The 21824-nt window shown below is 38.8% G+C and overlaps 1 protein-coding gene across 1 annotated transcript in view; it reads right to left on the bottom strand.

The window, feature by feature from the left end:
- Nucleotides 1-21824, bottom strand: part of LOC115221041 — a 248440-nt gene that overhangs the window by 196192 nt on the left and 30424 nt on the right. The window contains exons 9-13 of the mRNA XM_036510314.1: nucleotides 19186-19360; nucleotides 13758-13870; nucleotides 8150-8220; nucleotides 6645-6829; nucleotides 3241-3335 (exon numbers count right to left, since the gene is read on the bottom strand). Coding sequence (XP_036366207.1) covers nucleotides 3241-3335; nucleotides 6645-6829; nucleotides 8150-8220; nucleotides 13758-13870; nucleotides 19186-19360 — 639 coding nt within the window. The remainder of the gene's footprint in view (nucleotides 1-3240; nucleotides 3336-6644; nucleotides 6830-8149; nucleotides 8221-13757; nucleotides 13871-19185; nucleotides 19361-21824) is intronic.

Genomic DNA, 21824 nt, shown 5'->3' with positions numbered 1-21824 from the left:
CTCGTTTAAAGGAGGGAAAGGATATACTAGGGGAGATGTGAGAAGTGGAAGGATCGGACTGGAATCACTCGAAGGCACGGAGAATGGCGCATTGGAGAGGAAGGGTGGAGGGGTGGTAGGTGAAGGGAAACGGGAGACAAGTAATGGCGGGGCGGTTGTGGGGAAAGAGAACAGATGCACGGCACACAGAAGTGCTCTGGCAAGGGCGGTGTGGATAGTAGTGAGGGGATATCCACGAAGGATGAAGTGGCGAGACAGGAGTTGAGAGTGAGTCTCAAAGTTATGGTTATCACTGCAGAGCCTGCGCAGACGGAGGAATTGGGCCTAGGGGATGGAGAGCTTGGTGTGTTTAGGGTGGGAGGAGGAGAAGTTGAGGTATGAGTGTGAGTCGGTGTGTTTGTAGTGGATGGAGGTGTTGACACTGGAGTGATGAATGCTGACCGAAATGGTGAGACAGGAAGTGTTGGGAATAGCGCAGGATGGAAATATTGGACAAAAGAGAGGAAGGAGTCTTGTTCTTTGCGGGAGAGCGAGGTCGCATCGATACAGTCATCAATATAGCAACTATATAGTTCGGGAGTGGGACCAGTGAATCTTGAAAATATTTGGGCCTCAACGTAGTCAACGAACAGGTTTGCATAGTTGGGGCCAATTGTCGATCACATAGCCACTCCCGAAATCTGTTCGTAAAATCCCCCGCAAACGAAAAGCAGGTAAGGGAGAGAACAAGTTCGGCCAGACGAAGATAAGTGGATGTGTAAGGTTGGGGTTAGCTTGAAGGTCTGGGTAGTTTTTGAGGGCAAGAAGCCCCTCGTGGTGTGGGAAATAAGCTCTTGATGTCAAAAGTGAAGAGAAGTTTAGCGGGGCCAAGAGGGAAGGAGAAAGAGTTGATTAGTGTCATGGATGTGTAAAGAGAGAAAAGCCACTAGGGGACCAAGGACACGATCAAGATATTTTGAGATGAGTTCCGTGGGACAGTTACAGGCGGAGACGATGGGTGGCCAAGGTTGCTAGGTTTGTGGATTTTAGGAAGAAAATAAATTGTGGGGATGAAGTTGGATGCGATGGGGAGATAGGAGTTGAAGATGAGGTCATGGATAGTGGAGGACACCGTCTGTTGGTTGCTAGGCGTGGGGTTGGAGGGCAGAGGGCCGTAGGAGGAGTTGTCTTGAAGTTGGCGGAGAGCCTCAGCCTTGTAGAGGTCCGTGCGCCACACCACAGCGGCTCCACCCTTGTTGGCCGGTTTTATGATGATGTCTTTGCGGCATCAGAGATATCAAAGAGCCAAGAGTTCTGCTGGGGAGATGTTCAGATGTTGGGGACACTTGGAAAAGTCCAACTGATCCACAGAGCGCTGGTAGGCGCCCGACACACACACATGAACATATATACACGCACACACGTGTAAGTATATGTTCATATATGTACATATATTTGTAAATATGTGTCTATGTCTATGTGTATATAGATATATGACTGAGTGAATATATTTACCTATATAATTTGTATAACAGTAAGAAATACGGAATACAGAAAAAAACAACATTTTTTCTGTATACTTATTTTATTTTGTATGACTACACGTGATCTTTCTGCATTACCTGTTTGTATGATTGAAATCTACCTGAAGTTGACAGGGCTTTGCACTGATATTAGTCTAAGAATGCGTAAATGAAATGCTACCGAAACAGCCGTTGTGAATTTTGAACCACGCTTTTTTCATGTTATACATAGGATACAGTTTGACATCACTAGGTTGGATCTACAGCTAATATTGATTTGAGTACCTATGTGTATATATACAGTTATATAAGAGTAAGATCCAGGAATCAAAGTGTCGGAAATTTTTAACCATCAAACGGTCCATAGCAGGTACAGAATGCAAAGAGTGGACAGTGTATGATTAGAAATAATATCAATTTATTGGTGTTGAATGTTACACACTTTTCCCATATTAAAGTTACGAGGAAATTCAATAAGCTGAAACGTTCTGTACAGCTCACGGTTAGAAAATAGAGTTGTTATGAATGCGTATAAAATCCAAATTAAGAGAGTGGAAATCCAGTCTGCATAACCTCTGATGTAATAATTACTCAAAATGGTACTCATCTAAGCTGTTCATCAAACTAAGAATACATTAATTATATGAAGGTTACATTGCCGCTTGGGAATTCAAGATTAATACGCTACAAATGTGAGTTAACGGTCTGTGGTGAGGTAACTTGGAATTTCCAGGCGACAAAGTAACCTTCAGGTGATTAAGGTATTTTCAGCCTGATTATTATCTACGTTAAGTATGTCTCGTTGAGTAATTATCACATCAGAGGATCAGCTGATTAGGAAACACATGTAGGTTGCATTTTAATCGTGTTACACACATGCAAACACACACACACACACACACACACACACACACACATATATATATATATATATATATATATATATATATATATTTGCACTTTCTAGGCTTCTTTCCCCAATGATCTTATTTCCCAACCTCTCTACATTTAACCCTTCCCTTTTTTTACCACTTCTTACATATACCTGCCACCTCACACTTTTCCACTTATTACTCATATGCACACATCATTAACAAGATATTATATACAGATACACACGCAAACGTACATAGCGTCATACACATACTAACAACTAAACATGCTCGGCCCCCACTCACACAGAAACATATGCCAGGTGCATAGTTCTCCCTCACGTCACTCCCGCCTAAAGCGATCTTTCTAATTCTTCCAGTCGTCCACCCATCCATGATTGTTGGACATATGTGTATTTCAATTTCTCAAATTACCCTGCTACGTTCTGTTCTTTCCATGTCTATCCTATCTTTCAGAAGAAGAGCGAATACTTGAAATATAAATACTTTCTTTTTCTTTTTTTCCACCAAACTAATACCAACTCAGTGTATATGTTTTACGTTGCTTTTGTTTTGTTTCTTCGTAATATTTGCAACATTTATAATTATGTGCAGGTGCATATATATATTTATATACGTATGGAGAGTGAAATAGTGGGGAAAGAATGGTGAAAACTATAGAGAAATAAACAATAAATATTTTACAAGCATTCAAATTATTAAAATTTACCATTAAAAAATTTTTGAAATACATTCATAACATTAGTTAGGAATGTATTTGAAATACTTTCCTTCCTTTCTAGCAGAAGTAAAAGTCGATTTATTAATGGTTCACAACATGAAGTGATAAAAATATATTATCTTACTTTCTGCTGAGTCTTTTCAAATATTAGACGTTTTACGATATAACTTCTGTCCCACACAAATGCGAGCCTCAAATTTTCTAAGTTGTTGTTCTGCGCTGTAATATAGATTTTAGAACAAACAGTCAGTCGATATTTAAATGTTCTTTTATTAAATCCAAATATTTAATAAACTCTGCATGGCTAATTTTAGAGAGCCACTGAAGTCATACGTGAAACAAAATCCTGGGCTTTTTTTTAAAAAGAGGATGTTAATAAAGAAACAGGGCGCCTAATTATAGCAGCCTAAAATCAAGTGATAGAGACAAACAATTTGAGAAAAAAAATATATATGTACAGAATTTGTCAGAAATGTGTAGAGCCTGTGAAACTTGGAACAAGACAGAATGCCCCAATTTGGCACAGTAAGAATATAAGAAATGGAGGCACGACAAAGTTGTAAATGTTATACACTGGAAACTGTGACAGAAATGGGGATTTTGAACCTGGAAACACATGGTATAATCATTGAGTTGAAAGAGTACTGTAGCCGGAGAGATGTATGGCTTTGTGGGACTTTCCTATTCGAAGGGACGAGAAATTTAAAATGATAGACCAGATATAAATATTATAGATAAGGAAAAGTGACTTTGCTTACTAATTGACCCATCATGCCCGTTTGATTCCAGGTTCGTAAAAAAAGTTGAAGAAAAACAAAAAAATACAATCCCCTAAAATTAGAAATAGGAAGAATTTGGAGCATGCAAACAGTAAAGGTCGTTCATATAATAATTGGTTCTTTGGGAAGAGTAAGCCAAGCTATAGACAAATGACTGAGGGAGATTGAAATATAATGCCTGGTAGAGTTCCTACAGAAGGTTTGTTTTTAAGGGACAGCAAGAATTATCAGGAGGATTCTAAGCACTTGAAAGACTGCTGTAAAAATTGTGGCTACTGAACGTTACAGAAAGTAACTCGATATCTGTATAATTCCTAACCAAAATAAAACCGAACTTGAGCCAAACCAAAATAACAACAACAACAACAACAATAATAATAATTATTATTATAAAGTCAAACAAAAAAAAAATAGCAAGAAATGCCACGCCAACAACAAGCAATATGGAGCAACCCATAAAGCACAACAAAAATGTTCAGTGGATTAATAGGGAAAAGGAAAGAACGCAATAGAACAACAGATATGGTCCACCATCACAGGCCACGATACCATGGATACACTGAGGAGTATCATCAACTGGAAAACTCCAGAGATAGACAAGATCCCCACCTTCTGGTTGAAACACCTCACCAATACACATAACCACTTAGTACAGTACTGAATTTGTTGACAAGTGAGCCAGAATCATCCCCAAACTGTATGCTGGAAGGACAAAACATCCTAATTCTCCAAAACAACGACACCATACACTCATGAAATTACAGACCAATAACATGTCTATCAACACCGTACAAAACCCTAACATCAGTCATCTATAACTGACTTATAAATCACATGGTAAATAACGTTTTAGCAGAAAAACAAAAAGGATGCTGGAGAAGGATGTATGGTTGTAAGGATGTATGGTCTTCTAGAAAACCGAACCATAATAGAGAACTGTAAGAGGAGAAAGACAAATATGAACATGACTTGGATTGATTACTAGAAAGCATTCGACAGTGTTCCACACTCATAGATACTGGAATCTCTCCACACAAATAAGGTAGCTCCACCATCGCTAACATATGTTAAACATGCAATGGCAAACTGGAAGACCAATATAACATTTAAAATATGATTCACGACTTATTAAAACATACCATATACCCATAAAAAGAAGGATTCTCCAGGGAGATTTACTATCACCCCTACTTTTCTGCCTTTCTCTGACCCCACTCACAAACGTGTCACATGAAACCACCATGTGTAACAGGTGCTATGTACAAAAAATAAGCCATCTCCTGTACATGAATGACCTAAAACGTTTTGCTAAAATCACCATGGAACAGAGAAACCTTAGAAAAATTGCTCAGTGTTTCAGCAATGATATCGGAATGAGTATGGGGCTGGACAAATGTACCAGAATCCCACTGAGAAGAGGTAAATTATTCAGCATTGAAAACCCTGCACTCGACATAGACACAGAAATTAGAGAATTAGACTACAAGCACCCATACAAATATCTAGGAATAAACGAAACAGCTAAAACGCAGCACACCGAAATGAGAGGAAATTAGACCAATATTAAACTCTGAACTTAATACTAAAAATAAGATAATAGAGATAAACGGGCAAGCGATACCAGTCATACTACAGCTTTGACAAAATATACTGGAAGATCAGTGAATTGAGAAACCTAGTTAGAAAAGCTGGAAAACTTCTAACAGCGTACCGATGTCACGACCCCAAAGCAAACTCAAACAGAATATATCTACCCCGCTCAGAAGGAGGCCGTGGCCTTTATACAGATAGATAATTACTATAAAACAACGACAGTTGGAATAGCAAAGTATTTAGTCACAAAAAGTGGATGACTACTGCATGTAATAAAACAACACGAGAATAATATTAATATATGAAGAAAGCTAAAAAGCTCGCGTAATCATAAAGATTACTAAAAGTTAAATAAATTCAGCTCCTATACCTACTGACATTTATGATTTATATAAACATATATGTGTGTGTGAGAGAGAAAATTTAAGGACAAGCAAGTTAAGGAAGTCGATTTACACAGAATATTAAATAAATTTATACAAATAATGTACATGTGTATGGATATAGTACGACTTCCACAGAGTATAAATGTTATCAGGAGTTAAATGGATTGAGTTTTATGAGCCTAACCGCTGTTTCTGAGTCTGGTGGTCCGGAATAATGATAGTTACTTGGTTCTATCATCAGATAACACCGCCTCCGTCTTCAGGGATGAATTTTAGGTATTTGAGGTATTGACAGGATGAAGTTTAAAGATGGAATGATTTTCTGGAGAACTAAGTGTATTATGAAGAGGGGTTAGGGGTGTTTAGATAGAGAGTAGTGACAAGAGAAAATAGATTTCAGGGTTAGGGTTAATAATTACTGTAGGATGGCTTCCCTTTGCAAATACCGATAGATCACAGAAAGTGTGTCAATAGCCAGCTGGAGAAGATGTTCTCCTGGGGCTACAAGCTACAGAAACACCCACCCTTAGTGGTTAGCCATATTGAGATGGCAAATATACCTCACATAATATTATTATTGTTTCCCTAAATATTTCATCCTAAATTAGTTTTTTAATGTTTCATGCTAAAACTAACTCTGAACTTTTTGGTTGGTGTATAAATTAGTGTAATTAGTGACAACTAATTTAAATTACAATCATATGTAATGAAAGTCAAATTGATTGGAAAATATCAAAAGCTGAAAATATAATTTTTTAAATATTTCTTACCTTTGAACACAGCCTTGAAAATTGCTAGATCAAAGTCTTCAGCTGAGTCTGTATCATTAACAGTTATCAAGTTTGGTCGTTTTAGGAACTCCAACACATAGTCAATCATGTTATCTATCACATCTCCTTCCAATTCGTTTTCATATTTTTTAATAATTTTCTCTCTGATATCAGCTTTAAGTTTCCTTAGAATTGATGTAGAAAGAAGAGTTATTTCAGAAAATAATACGTAACACTTTTAATAGTGATTAAAAGAAAGGTAGATACAAAGAATAACATAAGGTCTATACTGGCGCCACAAACAAGATATGTTAACTAGACTGCTACCTTGGAGCTCTAATGAGAAATGATGTTAATCAGACTACACTATTAGTGATACAGATAACAAATAGTGTTAGCTGAGGGATCTCATGTTTGATGGAACAGAGCTTAATTAAAGGAGGAAGGATACCACCCATAATTTTTACAGGACATCTGTGGTTGATGAGGGAAAGACATGAATGAACCACAACTTATGGGTTGCTGCAAATCAAGTTTCGAATCTTGCAAATAATTAAGCTGGAAGTCATAATGTGGTAGACATGACAAGAAATGGGGTTGTGTCTATAGATGTTATCAACAGTACCTTTTGTCATATATGGTGGTAGGCCTCTTTTGGAGAACCACTTTCATATCAGTTCACAAGCAAACAGACACTATACAATGAAAGTATTGTGAATCATGACATCATGTTATCCTCACACCAACGACCTGGTCTGAATGCTTGCAATCTTGTGGATTATGTTAAAGGTAGTGAAGGACTAAGTGGTCTTGTTGAACCACCACCAGGTACTTCAGTGTTTAATAATGGAATGGATTAAGTTTACAACCTGAGAGAGTGTGCCCAGAATTGATTAAACCCATGCTTGATTAATTCATATTTACCATTTCTATCAATAAATTTCAGTGTTATTTCATAAGAATAAGTCATGATACCTACCGCTTGATCTGATCCCTTAAATTGGATGGAAAAAGAAACAGACAAATCCAGACAGTTCCAAGCATGTCCTGAACTGGATCCACTATCTTTCCCCAGCAAATATGGAACCTTGGGTCAACATAAGAAATCAATATTATGATTATTAGCAGGGTCATGTCATACTGCCTTAAACTTGAGTCTTTAGTAATAGAAATCTGACAAGTTCCAATCAAAGGTATGAATATCTACAAAGCTATGAATACCAGCTCTAAAATCAAACTATCAACTTTAGTAATAGGTGAGTTGCAAGCCAACGAGGGAGTAATTTACCTTGTCACTCAATTTGTTAAAAGTATGACCTAAATCTCTCCCAAATCATACCCTAAATATAGACAGACACAGTGGAATAATAAAGTTTCATTTTGTTCATACACCTGTTTTATCGAGATTAAAAGGTGTTAAACAATAACATATCTAATCGCAATAGAATCAGAAATGACAACAAATGCAATAATAAAACTATCATACTATCAAATAAATAACATACCCATCATCTTCGTCTACATCAAATTCTGTTTGGTTAGCAAATGCCATGAAGTCTGCTGCTGGACCACATCCCTGATAATAAAAAGAAAAAAAAAATTAAGAATTAAAACTAAATCTGCAAATAAGAAGCAATCTAAGAATGAACAAATATTTTGAAAATTCCTTTAACATACACATACAATCCAATAAAGATGTCTCCCTGTTGAGGAGACAAGAGTAAAGTAGATAGAGTCAACTGTTGTTCTAGTATGTGACTGAACCGAATTGTTCTGGAACTAATTCCTTAGAGCTGAGTTGTGACAATATAAAATGTAACTATCTACATAGAAACATAACAAATGTCAGCAATGGGTTTGAACTCATAACCCCTGGATGTTAACCACTTTACCATCTTCTCTCTCTCTTTCTCTCTCCCCTTCTATCTATCTATCTATCTATCTATCTATCTATCTATCTATATAATTCATTAGGATTATTATCAAGATTGGTTGTGTAAATGCGTGTGGCTTGGGGTCCCCTTGGAAACAAGGGTACCTCTTAAATGACATAAAGTCACACAAGTTAGAAATCATAGCCATAAGTGACACCAGACTCCACAATCCGCGGGCCCTAAAGACCATGTTTGGCGGACAGTTCAATATTTATTTTTCCTCCTGTCTGCCAAGAATGGGCGGTAGTGGCACCGCAGTACTTTTTCGCTAGAGTCTGGATCTCAAAGTAAAGACAATATTCGTAGAGCCGGAGGGTAGACTAGTCATCCTGGATGTCGACGGCAGCAATGGGTGCGCTTTTCGACTCGTATCAGTCTACGCACCGCCCTTAACAGGTCGGGCGGATTTCTTTCAACGTCTAGAAGTATTCTTGGGAACGTCTCGTCCTTTACTCTTAGTGAGGGATTGGAATGTTACCTTGGACACGCATGTAGACTACGTGGGCAGAGATAGGAATAGACGGGGATGCAAATGCCTCAGAGACCTGCTCAGACGCTTTCAACTGTCTGACAGGTTCCGACTAGACTACCCGAATGCGCCAACATGGACATGGAGCAACCGCATCGGGTCGTCGAGATCGTATCTAGATAGGATACTGTGTAGGACAGTAGATAGAGATAGTATAGGATGTCCACAATTCCACATAGTCAGCTACACGGATCACAAACTTGTGACATGTACGCTAGATTTAGGTAAGACACATAGGCAGGGTCCCGGATACTGGAAACTAAACGTGTCTTTCCCATCGAGACAGGTTTTCAGAGACCGGATTAGCACACTAGTAAAGAGGGCTTTAACGGGAGCCATCATCAACAACAAATGGTGGTTTGCCCTCAAGAGAGCAGTAAAAGCAGAAGCGATTAGGCACAGCAAAGCACTAGCCATAGATAGAAATAGAGTAGAGGGTGAGCTAGTTAAGAAGCTAGAAGAGGCAATTAGAAGCGGCATCGCATCCGACGTTTTGGCGGCGAGGTTGGCCCTCGACCAACACTTCAACGCCAAACACGAAGGGTGTGTTGTCAGAGCTAGGATGCGTGCTCTAAGGAACGAAGGTGTTGGAGCCGCGAGATAGGTCCGGGTGGCAGAGGCGCAACAGGGCAACAAAGCCACCATTCGGTCTCTGGTAGATGAACAGGGGCGTGAATTGCTCGAGCCAAGTAAAATGTGTGAGGCCTTTCAACAGCATTTTGCCCGACTGTTCGGGACGAGTGGCGGACAAGAACGTAGGGTGGACTTCAGTGTCTACCTACACAGCCTACCACGACTCTCGACAAGAAAGGCAGGGCGCTACGAAGGTGCCATCACGGCGGCGGAAGTGCAGGACGCGATGGCAGAATGCTCGAGGGACAAATCGCTGGGTCTGGATGGTCTACCCTACGAGCTTTACAGTTGTATGCCAGACTTGTTTGGAGACGTCTTGGCAGCGGTGTACTGCCACTGGCAGCAAAACGGGAGCATTCCTGGTTTTGTGAGCCGAGGAACCGTAACACTGCTCAAGAAAGGAGAATGTAATAGATAACTTTAGGTCCATCACCTGCTTAATGCAGACTTGAAAATTTTGGCCAAGGTGTTAGCCAAGCGGTTGGCACTTGTCATCGAGAAACTGGTCGACAAGGCACAAACGTGCGCCGTGCCGGGCCGGAGCATCCATGACAACCTCCACCTGATGCACTATATCATAGACAAGGTAGTTAAGGAACCTGGCATGGGTGGGGCGCGGATAAATTTGGATCAATCGAAAGCTTTCGATAGGGTAGACCATCGATACTTGGAGGCTGTCCTCAGAGCGGCTGGTTTCGGTCCCGTCTTCCGCGGCTGGATAGCCGCTTTGTACAGAGGCATCCATTCGGTAATTCGCATAAATGGACATCTATCGAGACCTTTCGACATCGCACGTTCGGTCCGTCAGGGATGCCCCCTCTCGTCGCTTCTATACGTATTGACTCTCGAGCCATTATTGCGGAAGCTGGCAACTCTGAGGGGCATCCCGCGAGAACTGGGATGCGGGACGAGCGTGTCTGCATACGCGGACTACGTCACCGTCATAGTGTCTAGCCACGAGCACATCGAGCAGGTCTGCGAGACACTGAAAAACTACGAAGCGGTGACAGGAGCGAAAATCAACCGGGAAAAATCAGTGGACTTGCGACTCGGCACCTGGAGAAGCAAGCCCATGCCGTCCACCAGCGCCTCTGTCGTGGGATGCTGGACCGACGGTCCGGTCGAGTTGCTCGGGGTCTGGTTTGGTCCGGACCTCCAAATGGGGAAGAACTGGAACGAGATAACGTGTAGAATGGTCACTCTCGCCCGGCAATGGGCCGAGAGGAAACAGTCCCTAAAAGGTCGGGCGGAGGTGGCGAACTCGCACATCGCGTCCGTCATCTACTACCGCCTGACCGTCGTGCCTTGTCCCGACTCTACCATCACCAAACTAGAACGCATTCTCTTTCGCTTCTTGTGGAAAGGATGCGTCCCGATGGTCAGGCGATCCATTTGCTGTCAACCCCCGTTAAAAGGAGGACTGGGCATGCCGTGGTTGATGATGCGCAGACACGCGCTGAGACTGCGACACCTCAGGCTCTACGTAGACGACGGTGAACAGGTGTGGTCGCCGTTTGTGAGGCACGCTTTACCGCAACTCGTATCCATGACCGAACTGCAGTCGTGGATAAAAAAAGGCCGAGGAAGGGCGAATGGCACCGCGAGTGTCGGGTTGCTCTCAAGCAACTCTGCCGTCCCTGGTCGACCTTGAGTGACTCCAACACAACCCAAGCATTCTATAGGGGAATAGTGGAGGGGAGGTACGACGACGAGCTCGGGGCGAACCTGGACGTCGACGAGGAATACCTGACCCGCCTGTTCGGGACGACTTTCGGGCCAGGGCCCATGGACAACTTCCTGGCAGTGCTACCGAGAAGCGCTACCCGTTCGGGATAAGCTCTACAGACACGGCTCGAGAAACACGAGGCCGACCTGCCCGAGATGCGGTCAGAGCGACGAAACCGTTCTGCACACACTCATGCAGTGTATAACAATTTTTGACCTGTGGGCTTATGTCGAACAACTGCTGTCACGTGTGGGACGAGTCGGTTTATCAGCTGAGTCTATCGTCAATATTGTCACGCCTCCTTCCTTCAAACGGGAAGGAAGAGCTATTTTCATCATCCTTGTGGCTATGGCGAAAGAATGTATCTGGTGGACGCGTCTGAAAGGATTGGAGACAAACACTTTCCTCTCTGGTCAATCTCTCATCAACTTCTTCAGGTATCACTTGAAACGGAAAGTGAGAGTAGAGAGGCAAGTTTTGTCTAGCGAATGTTTTAAAAAAAGATGGGTGAATGTAGCAAGGATGGTACGTATGAATGACGAAGCCACCTTGAGCATAATCCAATGAACCCAGAAATTGAAAACAGAGGGTTACCCACTTGCAAACAAATCTGGTAACATGTAACAATGTTGACCGAAGTTACTGTGGTCTTTTCCGTAGGCTTTTCTTCCCACGGATAAACCTTATGTGCTTCCCCCTTTACACCGTACATCATGATACTGTGATACACGATCCCTATTGATCGTTTTTTTTCTTTTCTCCCTTTTTTTCCTTTCTTTTTTCTTCTTTTTTTTTCTTTTTTCTCTTCTTTTGTTTATTTTCCTTTTTTTCTTTTTTCCCTTTTACGATCCCTTTTGATCGAAAACCTACCCCACCTTTATTTTTCTCTCTAAGAAAAAGAAAAGCTCTACTTTGTAATCTGTCCCGTCTGTGTGCAGCCCTGTGTGGCTAATAAAGAAACATATCCATCCATCCATCCTTCCATTTATTCATTTATTTATTCATTCATTCAAAGAGGTAAAAGTCTCTAGTTCTCATCAAATTTCAATCCAAATAAGTTGTTGTAAACTCCTCCTGTGTTGCTGCTATTAGTTTGTGGTTGTTTCACTAATCTGAGGACTGTAATGTGCAATCTGACCTGCAGAGCTTTGTAATACAGGTTTCAGTGTATCAGTTTGGATAGGTTGCATTTCTTCCATCGTTTCATTTCTGGGTTCCAGCAGAGTTTGATAATGACCTTACTTGGTAACTATTACAGTGCTTTAGGATATTCTTTAGGATATTGAGTACTGTAACTATAATATCCAATATGTCCTTGCATTTTTAAGATGTGATTTGATGTAAATTTAGCTGCTCTTTCTTACAGGCTCATTTAATTATCAACTTTGTTATGATAAAAACACTTAAATCCATTTGTGGTTTTAATAAGAAATATTACTTTTATCGTATACAAATATGTTAATCCAAAGCTTATTATTCCTGCAATAGGTATGATTATAGTCATAGTTGTGAGCTTCTTAATCTTAGCTGGTCATGGTGTGTTGCCACTGTTGATGTCCATTGCTTTAGTGTTGTGACAGTGCTCTGGTCTGCTGCTAGTTTTGCTGCCACCTGCTTACTTCTGAGTGCTGTGTACAGCCTGTTGTCTGTCCATGGTGGTTAAAATGTACTTCGTAGATTGTTGAAATTGATTGTTAAGAAATTAGGGGTCCAGGCAGGACTGGTATGATGCAGGTTGGATCTTTGTGCTGGTCAAATATGGGGCCATTTACTGTCTATATGTTTTTTTTCAACTAAACTCTTGCCTTCTTTTAGGATGTGTTGTAAATGTAGTGAAGGTATTGTTGATAATATTTAATAGGAAGAACAAGTCCTCTGTCTTATTCAAAACAGAAGGTATTAGAGTTTTCTAATTACCTCGTATCTTTCAACATGTTGGAGCCACAGTGTCTGTTAGAGCATTTTCTTATTAAGCTGTTAATATCAAGAATACTAATTACTCTTCATGGTTCAATTTAGAGACAGATTTTTTAAAAAGAATATTGGTTATAAAATACTCTGAATTGAATACATATAATTACATTCATCCAATAGAAATTGTCATAAGATTTAAGCAGTTGACTATAAAACCAGCAACCATGTAGTTCATTAAATAAAATATTGATATAAAATTCTACACCAGCAAAATACTCATGTAGTCCTATTTAGTTTTCCTAAGCACAAGTTTCTTCAGATACATAAAAGATATGAACTTCCAGTAACCCTTTTCACAGAATAGTCTGTTTACTGACCTTTACTGTTATAACTGGGATGTTGTGTGATATTGAATCCAAGACTGATTTCAGAGTTTCAAGTCCACCTCCAACCAGTACTACAACAGCTGGAATCTTGAAATTTTCTTGCTCTAAAATTGTGAGAGAAAATATGATATTTAAGATACAAGATATATTTGATTAACTTATAAAATATACCCGACTAAGATGCAACAAATACCTAATTAATGTATGAAAAGTATACCAGATTGAATTTAAAATATATACCTTTTTAAGTATGAAGTATAATCTGATCAAGCTGTAAAGTTGTTGGGGAAAGATTCTGACCACACCCAAGTGACTAAAGGTGGACTGTCTCATTGTTATAAAACAAAGAACTGTGAGAGATTGGCAGTTCATGTTGGTAAGCAGTTCACTGTGAACCTTTTAATACTGAGCATTGGATATCTTGTAATAGTAATGCATCAGGCATATACTTTCTTCCTCACTGCTTTGTTATATTATATGTCCATTGCAAGGATATAAAAAAGCGTACCTGATTAAGGTAAAAATAAATGGTATAAGTTCTAAAATATACCTGATTTAGGTATAAAATGTAACCTCACTTAGGTCTAGAATATTAGGGTAGGAAATATATTTGACTAATGTATAAAACATGACTTGTCTGGAGTATAAAATTTAGCATGAGTTAAGCACGTTGTGTTTTTAGAAACATGCATCCATATTATTATCATTTTCATCAACTACAAAAACAACAACATCATTGATTGATTGATTGATTGATTCTAGTTTCAGCTCATGAGCTGTGGCCATGCTGGGGCACCGCCATTTGGTGTTGCTACTTGGTTTTACTTCACGAACGCTTTCTAGCAACTGCCATTTGGTGCATGAGAGAGTTCGATCATCATCATCATCATTTAACACCTTCCCTCCTATTAGCCTGAAGACCATGCCAAGCTCTGCCATTTCTTTCAACATGGTTATAGCTGGAGCTCTTCTTAACACCAGCCATTTTACAGAATTTACTGGGTGCTTTTATGTGGTACTAACATTGGTGAGGTGACCAAGTGAGTTGTAAAAGAAGACCCCTTAACTGAAGGAGAAATTAATATTGAGGGAGGTGGCTTTGTGCCAGGTGATGAGAAGTTAGAGTATGAATAAGGGGACAGAAGCAGGTATATTGCAGTAGAGAAGATGCATGGCTGCCCCAGGTGGAAACAGAGAGAGAAGATGAGAAAGAGAAGAGGGTGATGAAGATGTGTTGGGGCATTCCCTCAGAGAGAAAGGTGTGAATATGGTAAGTGGTACAGAGGATTGGATAAGGTGAGTGGGTAGGAAAATTCATAAGAGTGTGAAAGGTGAGATGGAGGGGAGGGGATTGCAGTGAGAGGTGAACATGGGTGGAGGGAGGGGCATAAGAAGATATGTCTTTGGAGAGAGATTCATCAGAGACATGGATTGTGTGCAGGTGTACAGATATAGGCAATATGTCTTTAGGGTCTCAATTTTACTTGGATGGACATGTCTCCTGAAGCCCAAATCATCAATCATCTCAGTTCTTTGTCACCTCACCTGTAAAGCACAAAATGTGAGGGTAATTTTTCCCCACTTTGACCCAGGTCTTCCTAGGTATTTTTCTTTCTCAGGTTCTGTCCACCTTGATATGTATATATTTTACAAAGACATACACATGTTAATTAACATTAATTTCCACTGGGATTAATTGAATTTGTTTTATATATTACATAACAACTACCTCATCTCTCACAAAAATATTACTACACTAAGCTAATACTCTTTCACTAATACAAAGTGTATATATTTCATTGTTTTTGTTTTTTTTTTGTATTTGGTTTGCAAGATTCTTCATGTGAATTCTTGTGTTGAAGCATAATTTATTGTGTCTCGAGAGATTCATTCTCTTTTAGTGCCTTATCAATTTAACACACTCACCAGTCCAATTTCCATTCATTTATTTATTTAGTTTTACTCAAATTTTCATTGTGTCTTGCAATCATTTCAATAGCCATTGACTCTCTGACTACTGAAAAGGTGCAACGAAAATTTTAGTATAAATAAATTATTGTAAATTGGACTGGTGAGTGTGTTAAATTAATAAGGTGCTAAAAGAGAATGACTCTCCCCAGATGCAATGAAATATATATAGTTAAATGCTAAATCCATCTGCCAAATATTACAGACACAATAGACATACATAACTGTAATAAATATAAAACTATACAGATATGTTAAAACAGAAAAGACAGAAATGCTTAATACTCAGGTGACAGCATTCTTCACTGCTTTTTAACTTCCACATGCTTTATATAAATTCTATATAACCTCTATAATCTTTTTTATTTCAACAGAATAATAAGGACATAATGCTCATAACAAAGAAACATTCTCCAACCACTTACCCCCTCTAGTCTTAAACTGCATACAACTAAATCCTTAAGGTCACCACACATTCTAAGCTTCTAAATTACTGAGTATCTCTCCTGGCAATCTCAAATCTATAATATATCAAACAAGAGTGTCTAGGTGTTGTCTTCCTTTTTTGAACCAGATCATACTTCAACTCTGTACAACTTTCTACAAAGTTCTTCATTGTGAGACCTTCAATTGATACGGTCTCCACAACAGGAAAGGGACTGCATTTAAACATCAGAAATAACCTATATTACACAGAAATGAACACCAAGCATCTGGCTGGTCAAGATTTCTCTCTGCAAAAGCTCTGTCTCCTGACTCTTATATATTTGCTGATAATGCACTGGTCATTATTCCTCTCATTAACAATTCTTTGTGTTCCCACTCATTTCCAAACTAACCACTTTTCCAAATACTTCCTCCTCAAAATCATATTCACACACATTACTCTTGTAACACTTATTCAAACTGGCATTAACTTGTGGCTGATCAATCTGAACATTAGCCACATCTATCTAAGCAATCAACAAATGTCATTAATTAATTTCATCATTTTCCTTCCTTTTCTTTCTCATTCTTTCATTTCCCCTGCCAATCTAATATTATCAATACCTTTTTCACTTCTCTCTTAACTTTACTTTATCTCTCTTCTTCTAAAACCTAAATAGAAAGGTAACAATTTAGTTTAAGACTCACTTAATGTAGAGCTTCTGCTGAATACATTGCTATGTGCATCAACCCCCTAATACTGACATATCAGGTGATTGAAATTTATTTATCGAACTGAAATTGTGCAAATTTGAAATTATGGTAATTGATCATATGTAATCTTTCATTTTATAATTAATCTTCTTATTGTGTTTCTCTCATTAATAATGGGTGGCCATGGAAATGCACCAAAGACACTTTATCAGTAGAATATTCTGGATGTATCGCTTTTCATTGAATACTGAGGGAAGTTAATGAATTGAAAATGAATAGAGAGTGGAAATATGTAAAGTTCCACCTTTTTGTTGAAATACTTCTCTTGGTAGTGATTAATAAAATAGTATCAGGTGTGTTTGATTGGTGTCTGATTGGATAACTTTCAATGAGAAGGAATTTGAAGCCAAATTATTAGAATGTTTATGGTTTTATAAAAGCTGCATGAAGGAAACAGTACAAAAGTTATTTGACCAGTAAAGCTTCTGGAAACAAAAATATAATATTGACATATTAACAGCAGAGATCAATGACTCCAAACTCACTGCTGACCAAAGGGCAGTGATTTCTGCTAGTTTTGACAAGGTTCATTTGCAAGGATCTGAAACGTGCTTCCTGGAAGTTAATGGCAGATCTTTAAAGGCATTCCTGTTTCAGTCTGTTGCTCAGTATATCAGCTAGAAGAATTTGTTCTGTGGAACCTAACTTGTTAGGGAGTGACCAATGCATTATGGTTTCAGGACCATCCTCTACAGAGCATGTAGAATCAGATGGACAGTATCAGCTGAGGGAAATGGTAGATAGCCACTAACTCATTTATACTTCTGAATGACACCATCATAGACAGTCCATTTTGACATTGCCTACTTCTACCTGTTCAAACACTATTGAAATATGATATTGTTGTTGTCTACATCTACTTGTTTTGTCACTGAGGTATTGAAAGGGTTGGCTATGTTCTATCTGGGTCCCCTTCTTTGATTTATCATTATGAATGGCCCTACAAGATTGCACTCAGAGTTACTGGACCACACAAACCCTCCACAACAGCATGCAATGACTATCAACATAATGCTTCAGCAATCACAGCTGGTTTTTTCCTTCTGTTGTTGTTTCCACACTGCTTCCTGGGAGCTATACAGCAAATTCTGTTTTCAAACCCTTTTTAGACTTGATGCACCTGGGTGACACATTGCCATGAATTTCAAAATTTAGAGATGTACTTTAGAGATATCAAATGATTGCCATGGATTAATGTTTAATGAAAAACAAGTGAATTCTGGAGGCTCTGAGTAAATCAATGAAGGATAACATGACAATATATCTCGAAAAAGGTAGAGTAGCCTTGTTGTTATCAAGTGGCTTCCATCAGACCCAACCAGTGATCCCAAAAAGGAAGAAGAATTAATGAAATCTATGCCTGCCTTAATTTGGTATCACTTTAAAACAAAATTAAAATCTTTAAAGTGCTTAGAAACATGATAGCTAATCTTTCAGGAGATCAACTGTCTCATCTAATGAGAAACTGTAATAAAAATAAAACAAAATAGTAAACCCAAAATTAAAAAAGGAAAATCATTGTTATCTGAAAAACAAGAAAAAGTTAGAGGGAAAACACTGAGATTAAAAAAACATTTCTGACAGGAGGGAATAAGAACAGGGAAATGATGAGAAGTAGCAAATAGATGAATCACTCAATTAGCCACATTAAGAGAAGGGACAAGAAGGGAAAGTTAGGGAGTTAGGGAGAAAAATGACAATGGGAGAAAAGAGATAAGGAAGTCATATCACAATGATAAAAGTGAGGTTGGAGTTTAGCTACCAAAACAGGACCAATAACGTCAGAAACATGCTTTAAAGTCAATGAAGGAGAGGATGAATAGCAACTGGGACACCAGCCCAAATGTGACGATAGCATCCTACACAAAGTTTAACACAATATGTACAACAATGAGGAATACATTTGGAGAAAACATAATGATAGGAACAATAAAGAGAACAAAACTTCATAGAGAAAATCCAGACATGTTCCAAACTCATTGTGACTTTATTAGCAAAGCAGTGACACCACTGAACCAGTCAACATTGGAATAAAAGAATCATTCAGTAAGTTGATTGGATACCATAGAAAAATAGAATTGCTTAGGTCTTAAATATTAAAAATAATTTAACTAAAACCTATAAAAGATCTGTTCCATATTAAAGGGAGACATTTGATATGATGTATGTGTCAATTTAACAAGGAATTCTCAATAATATTTCATCTCTGTTCTGTATGATATGTTTAGATTTCTCAGTAATAACAACTTACCTGGGATTTTCTCTTGTGAAATAGTATGTTCTAACTTTTTTCTAAATTCAATTATTTCTCCAAAATTGTCTTTGGTACCATCATCAACAAGGATAAAATGTGAATGATTAGGATCCAATGCATACTTTTCTTTTTTAGCATTAGTTTGTATGGAATAGTCTGCAGGCCACGATCCCTAGAAATCAAATCAATGTTTTAATTGTTATACATATTATAAAAACCATTGTCACATAAAATTATGTGTTTTGTTTGTTCTGATACAGAAAAATATACAGCTAAGAGAGATGGGGGGAGTAACAAAGAGCAGGGAAAAGTGGGAAAAAGAGAAAGAGAGAGATAGCTTTGGAAATAGGGAGAGAAAGTATCAGAATATAGATTGTGTTATACTGAATGTGTTAGGGAGATTTTAATGTTTACAGACATAAAAAAAGAACACTAATGAATTGGTATACAGATGCATAATGACACTCCATACACTCACATACACATAAACAACACACATAGACAGGCGAATACTGAAGCATAAAACAACAAACAAAATAACACACACCAGCTAAAACCGAGGAGGGAGACGAACCAATTGAAGAAATAACAAAAGTTGAAGAACTAAACATCACACAGTCGATAAATATAGACCAGCGTAAACGTCTCCCCTGGCTACAGGAAAATAAAAATCTCTATGAAAGGAAGTGGATTTTCACTTGAAAAATGAAATTGCGAGTGGAGAGGGAAGTTCTGTCCTTGAGTGAGTGTATTGAAAGGTGGGTGAAAGTTGCAAAAATGGCAAGAGTGGATGTTACCTCTCTCAGTGTAGACCTGTAAGTCGGAGTCGGGGAAATTTCGGACAGTGCGGTTCCTCGATTATGCCTATAAGTTCTCCTGTAACAGGAGGGCACCCACAAGCATTTAAGAAACAAAATGAAAAAAGAGTACACAACTGGAAAATGAAACCGTTGCATGGGCAATACCTCAGAGAAATCGAAGGAAAAGACAAGATCAATACTTACAGATGGTTAAGAAAAAGTGATCTGAAAGGATGCAGTGAGGCATTTATATGTAGCACCTAGGAAGAAGCTCTGAGAACTAATTACACCAAATTCCGAGCCGCCTCTTTTTAGGATGTGTGCAAGCGAAAACGAAACAATCTCACATATTGTGAGTGAGTGTAGCAAGCTGTCTCAAAAGCACTACAAAAGGAGGCACGATAATGTGGATAAGTTTGTCTCCTGAACGCTATGTGAAAAGTGCGACCTGAACTGAATACGGAAATGATACGAACATGAACCAGAAGTAGTCACTGAGAACAAGGAACATAAGATACTGTGAGATTTTACGATCCAATGTGATTCCTTGATCAAGGCTCGGAGACCAGATATTGTTGTGGTAGATAAAGGGAAAAAGGAAACCAAGATTATAGATATTGCAATACCCGGAGATGCACGCATAAGTGACAAAGAACTAGAAAAGATTGAAAAGTACAGACTTCTAAAAGACGAAGTTGTGAGAATATAGACTACGAGGAGAGTGTCTGTCATTCCAGTAGCTTTAAGGGCACTCCGAACACTAGCAACCAAGTTCGAGAAATATGTCAAAGAAATCGGAATTGACATGAGAGCAGAGTAAGGCCAAAAAACTGATCTACTGGGGACAGGTAGGATTTTGAGATTGGTACTTGTATATTGAAAGTTTCCTACAATAATTAACAACCAAGTATCATATAATGTGCAGAAAGAGATTTTGTGAGATCTCTGACTGCAGGCTGCTGTCTTCTCTCATAGAATCTACCAGAACAAACGAGACTGAACGTTCTGAGAAGTAAAGCAATGATAATAATAATCTGAATAACAGAGAGTTCCGCACTCAAATACAGAGTATTCCGCGTTGAATATCAGAAATTGTCACCATTTTATTTTTTATTTTTTTGCTTTTGCTTATGTGCATTGTTCGTTTTTGATTTTGTCGACTACACACTATAGTAGGGTCAGTTGGGCACAGTCTGTGATTAAAGCAGCACCATGACGCAATTCACTATGCCAAACATTTGGAAATGACAAACTGTATTGCTTGGCATTCGCGCTGGAAGCTCCAATACGAATATTTCAGATTGTTTGGGTGTCAATCTGAGGACAGTGCAATTTGATATGTACCGAGTGAGATGAAAATCAAACATCCTCTCAACATCATAGTGTTTGGTGTAATCATTAGTGATGGTAACATTATGCCTCCATTCATCTTCCCACATGGCTCCAGACTCAGTACACAGCCCTACATAAAGTGCTTGGAGGACGTAGTGCTGCCCTAGGTCAAGAGGGTGGCTGCTGGAAGATCTCATGTCTGGCAACAGGACTCTGCACCATACCACACAAGCTGTAGAACCCAGTCATGGATATGAGACAATTTCCGCAACCACATCACACTTAACATCTGGTTACCTAACTCCCCAGACAGCAACCCGCTTCATTATTATGTGCGGGGTGCAGTTGAGTAAGAGACCAATGAAACTCCTCGTGACACCAAAAATGAACTGAAAGCAAGGAGTATGGCAGTATTCACCAACGTAAACAAAACGACTGGCCTGAAGAATTGCAGTGAGTGGTTCATCTATATAATAAATTTACTCTTTAGCATTTCAAGATATT

Source organism: Octopus sinensis, linkage group LG17 (assembly GCF_006345805.1).
Source record: "Octopus sinensis linkage group LG17, ASM634580v1, whole genome shotgun sequence".
NCBI lineage: Eukaryota > Metazoa > Mollusca > Cephalopoda > Octopoda > Octopodidae > Octopus > Octopus sinensis.
Note: the sequence above shows the minus strand (reverse complement) of the source record. Positions and strands in the feature narration are given on the sequence as shown.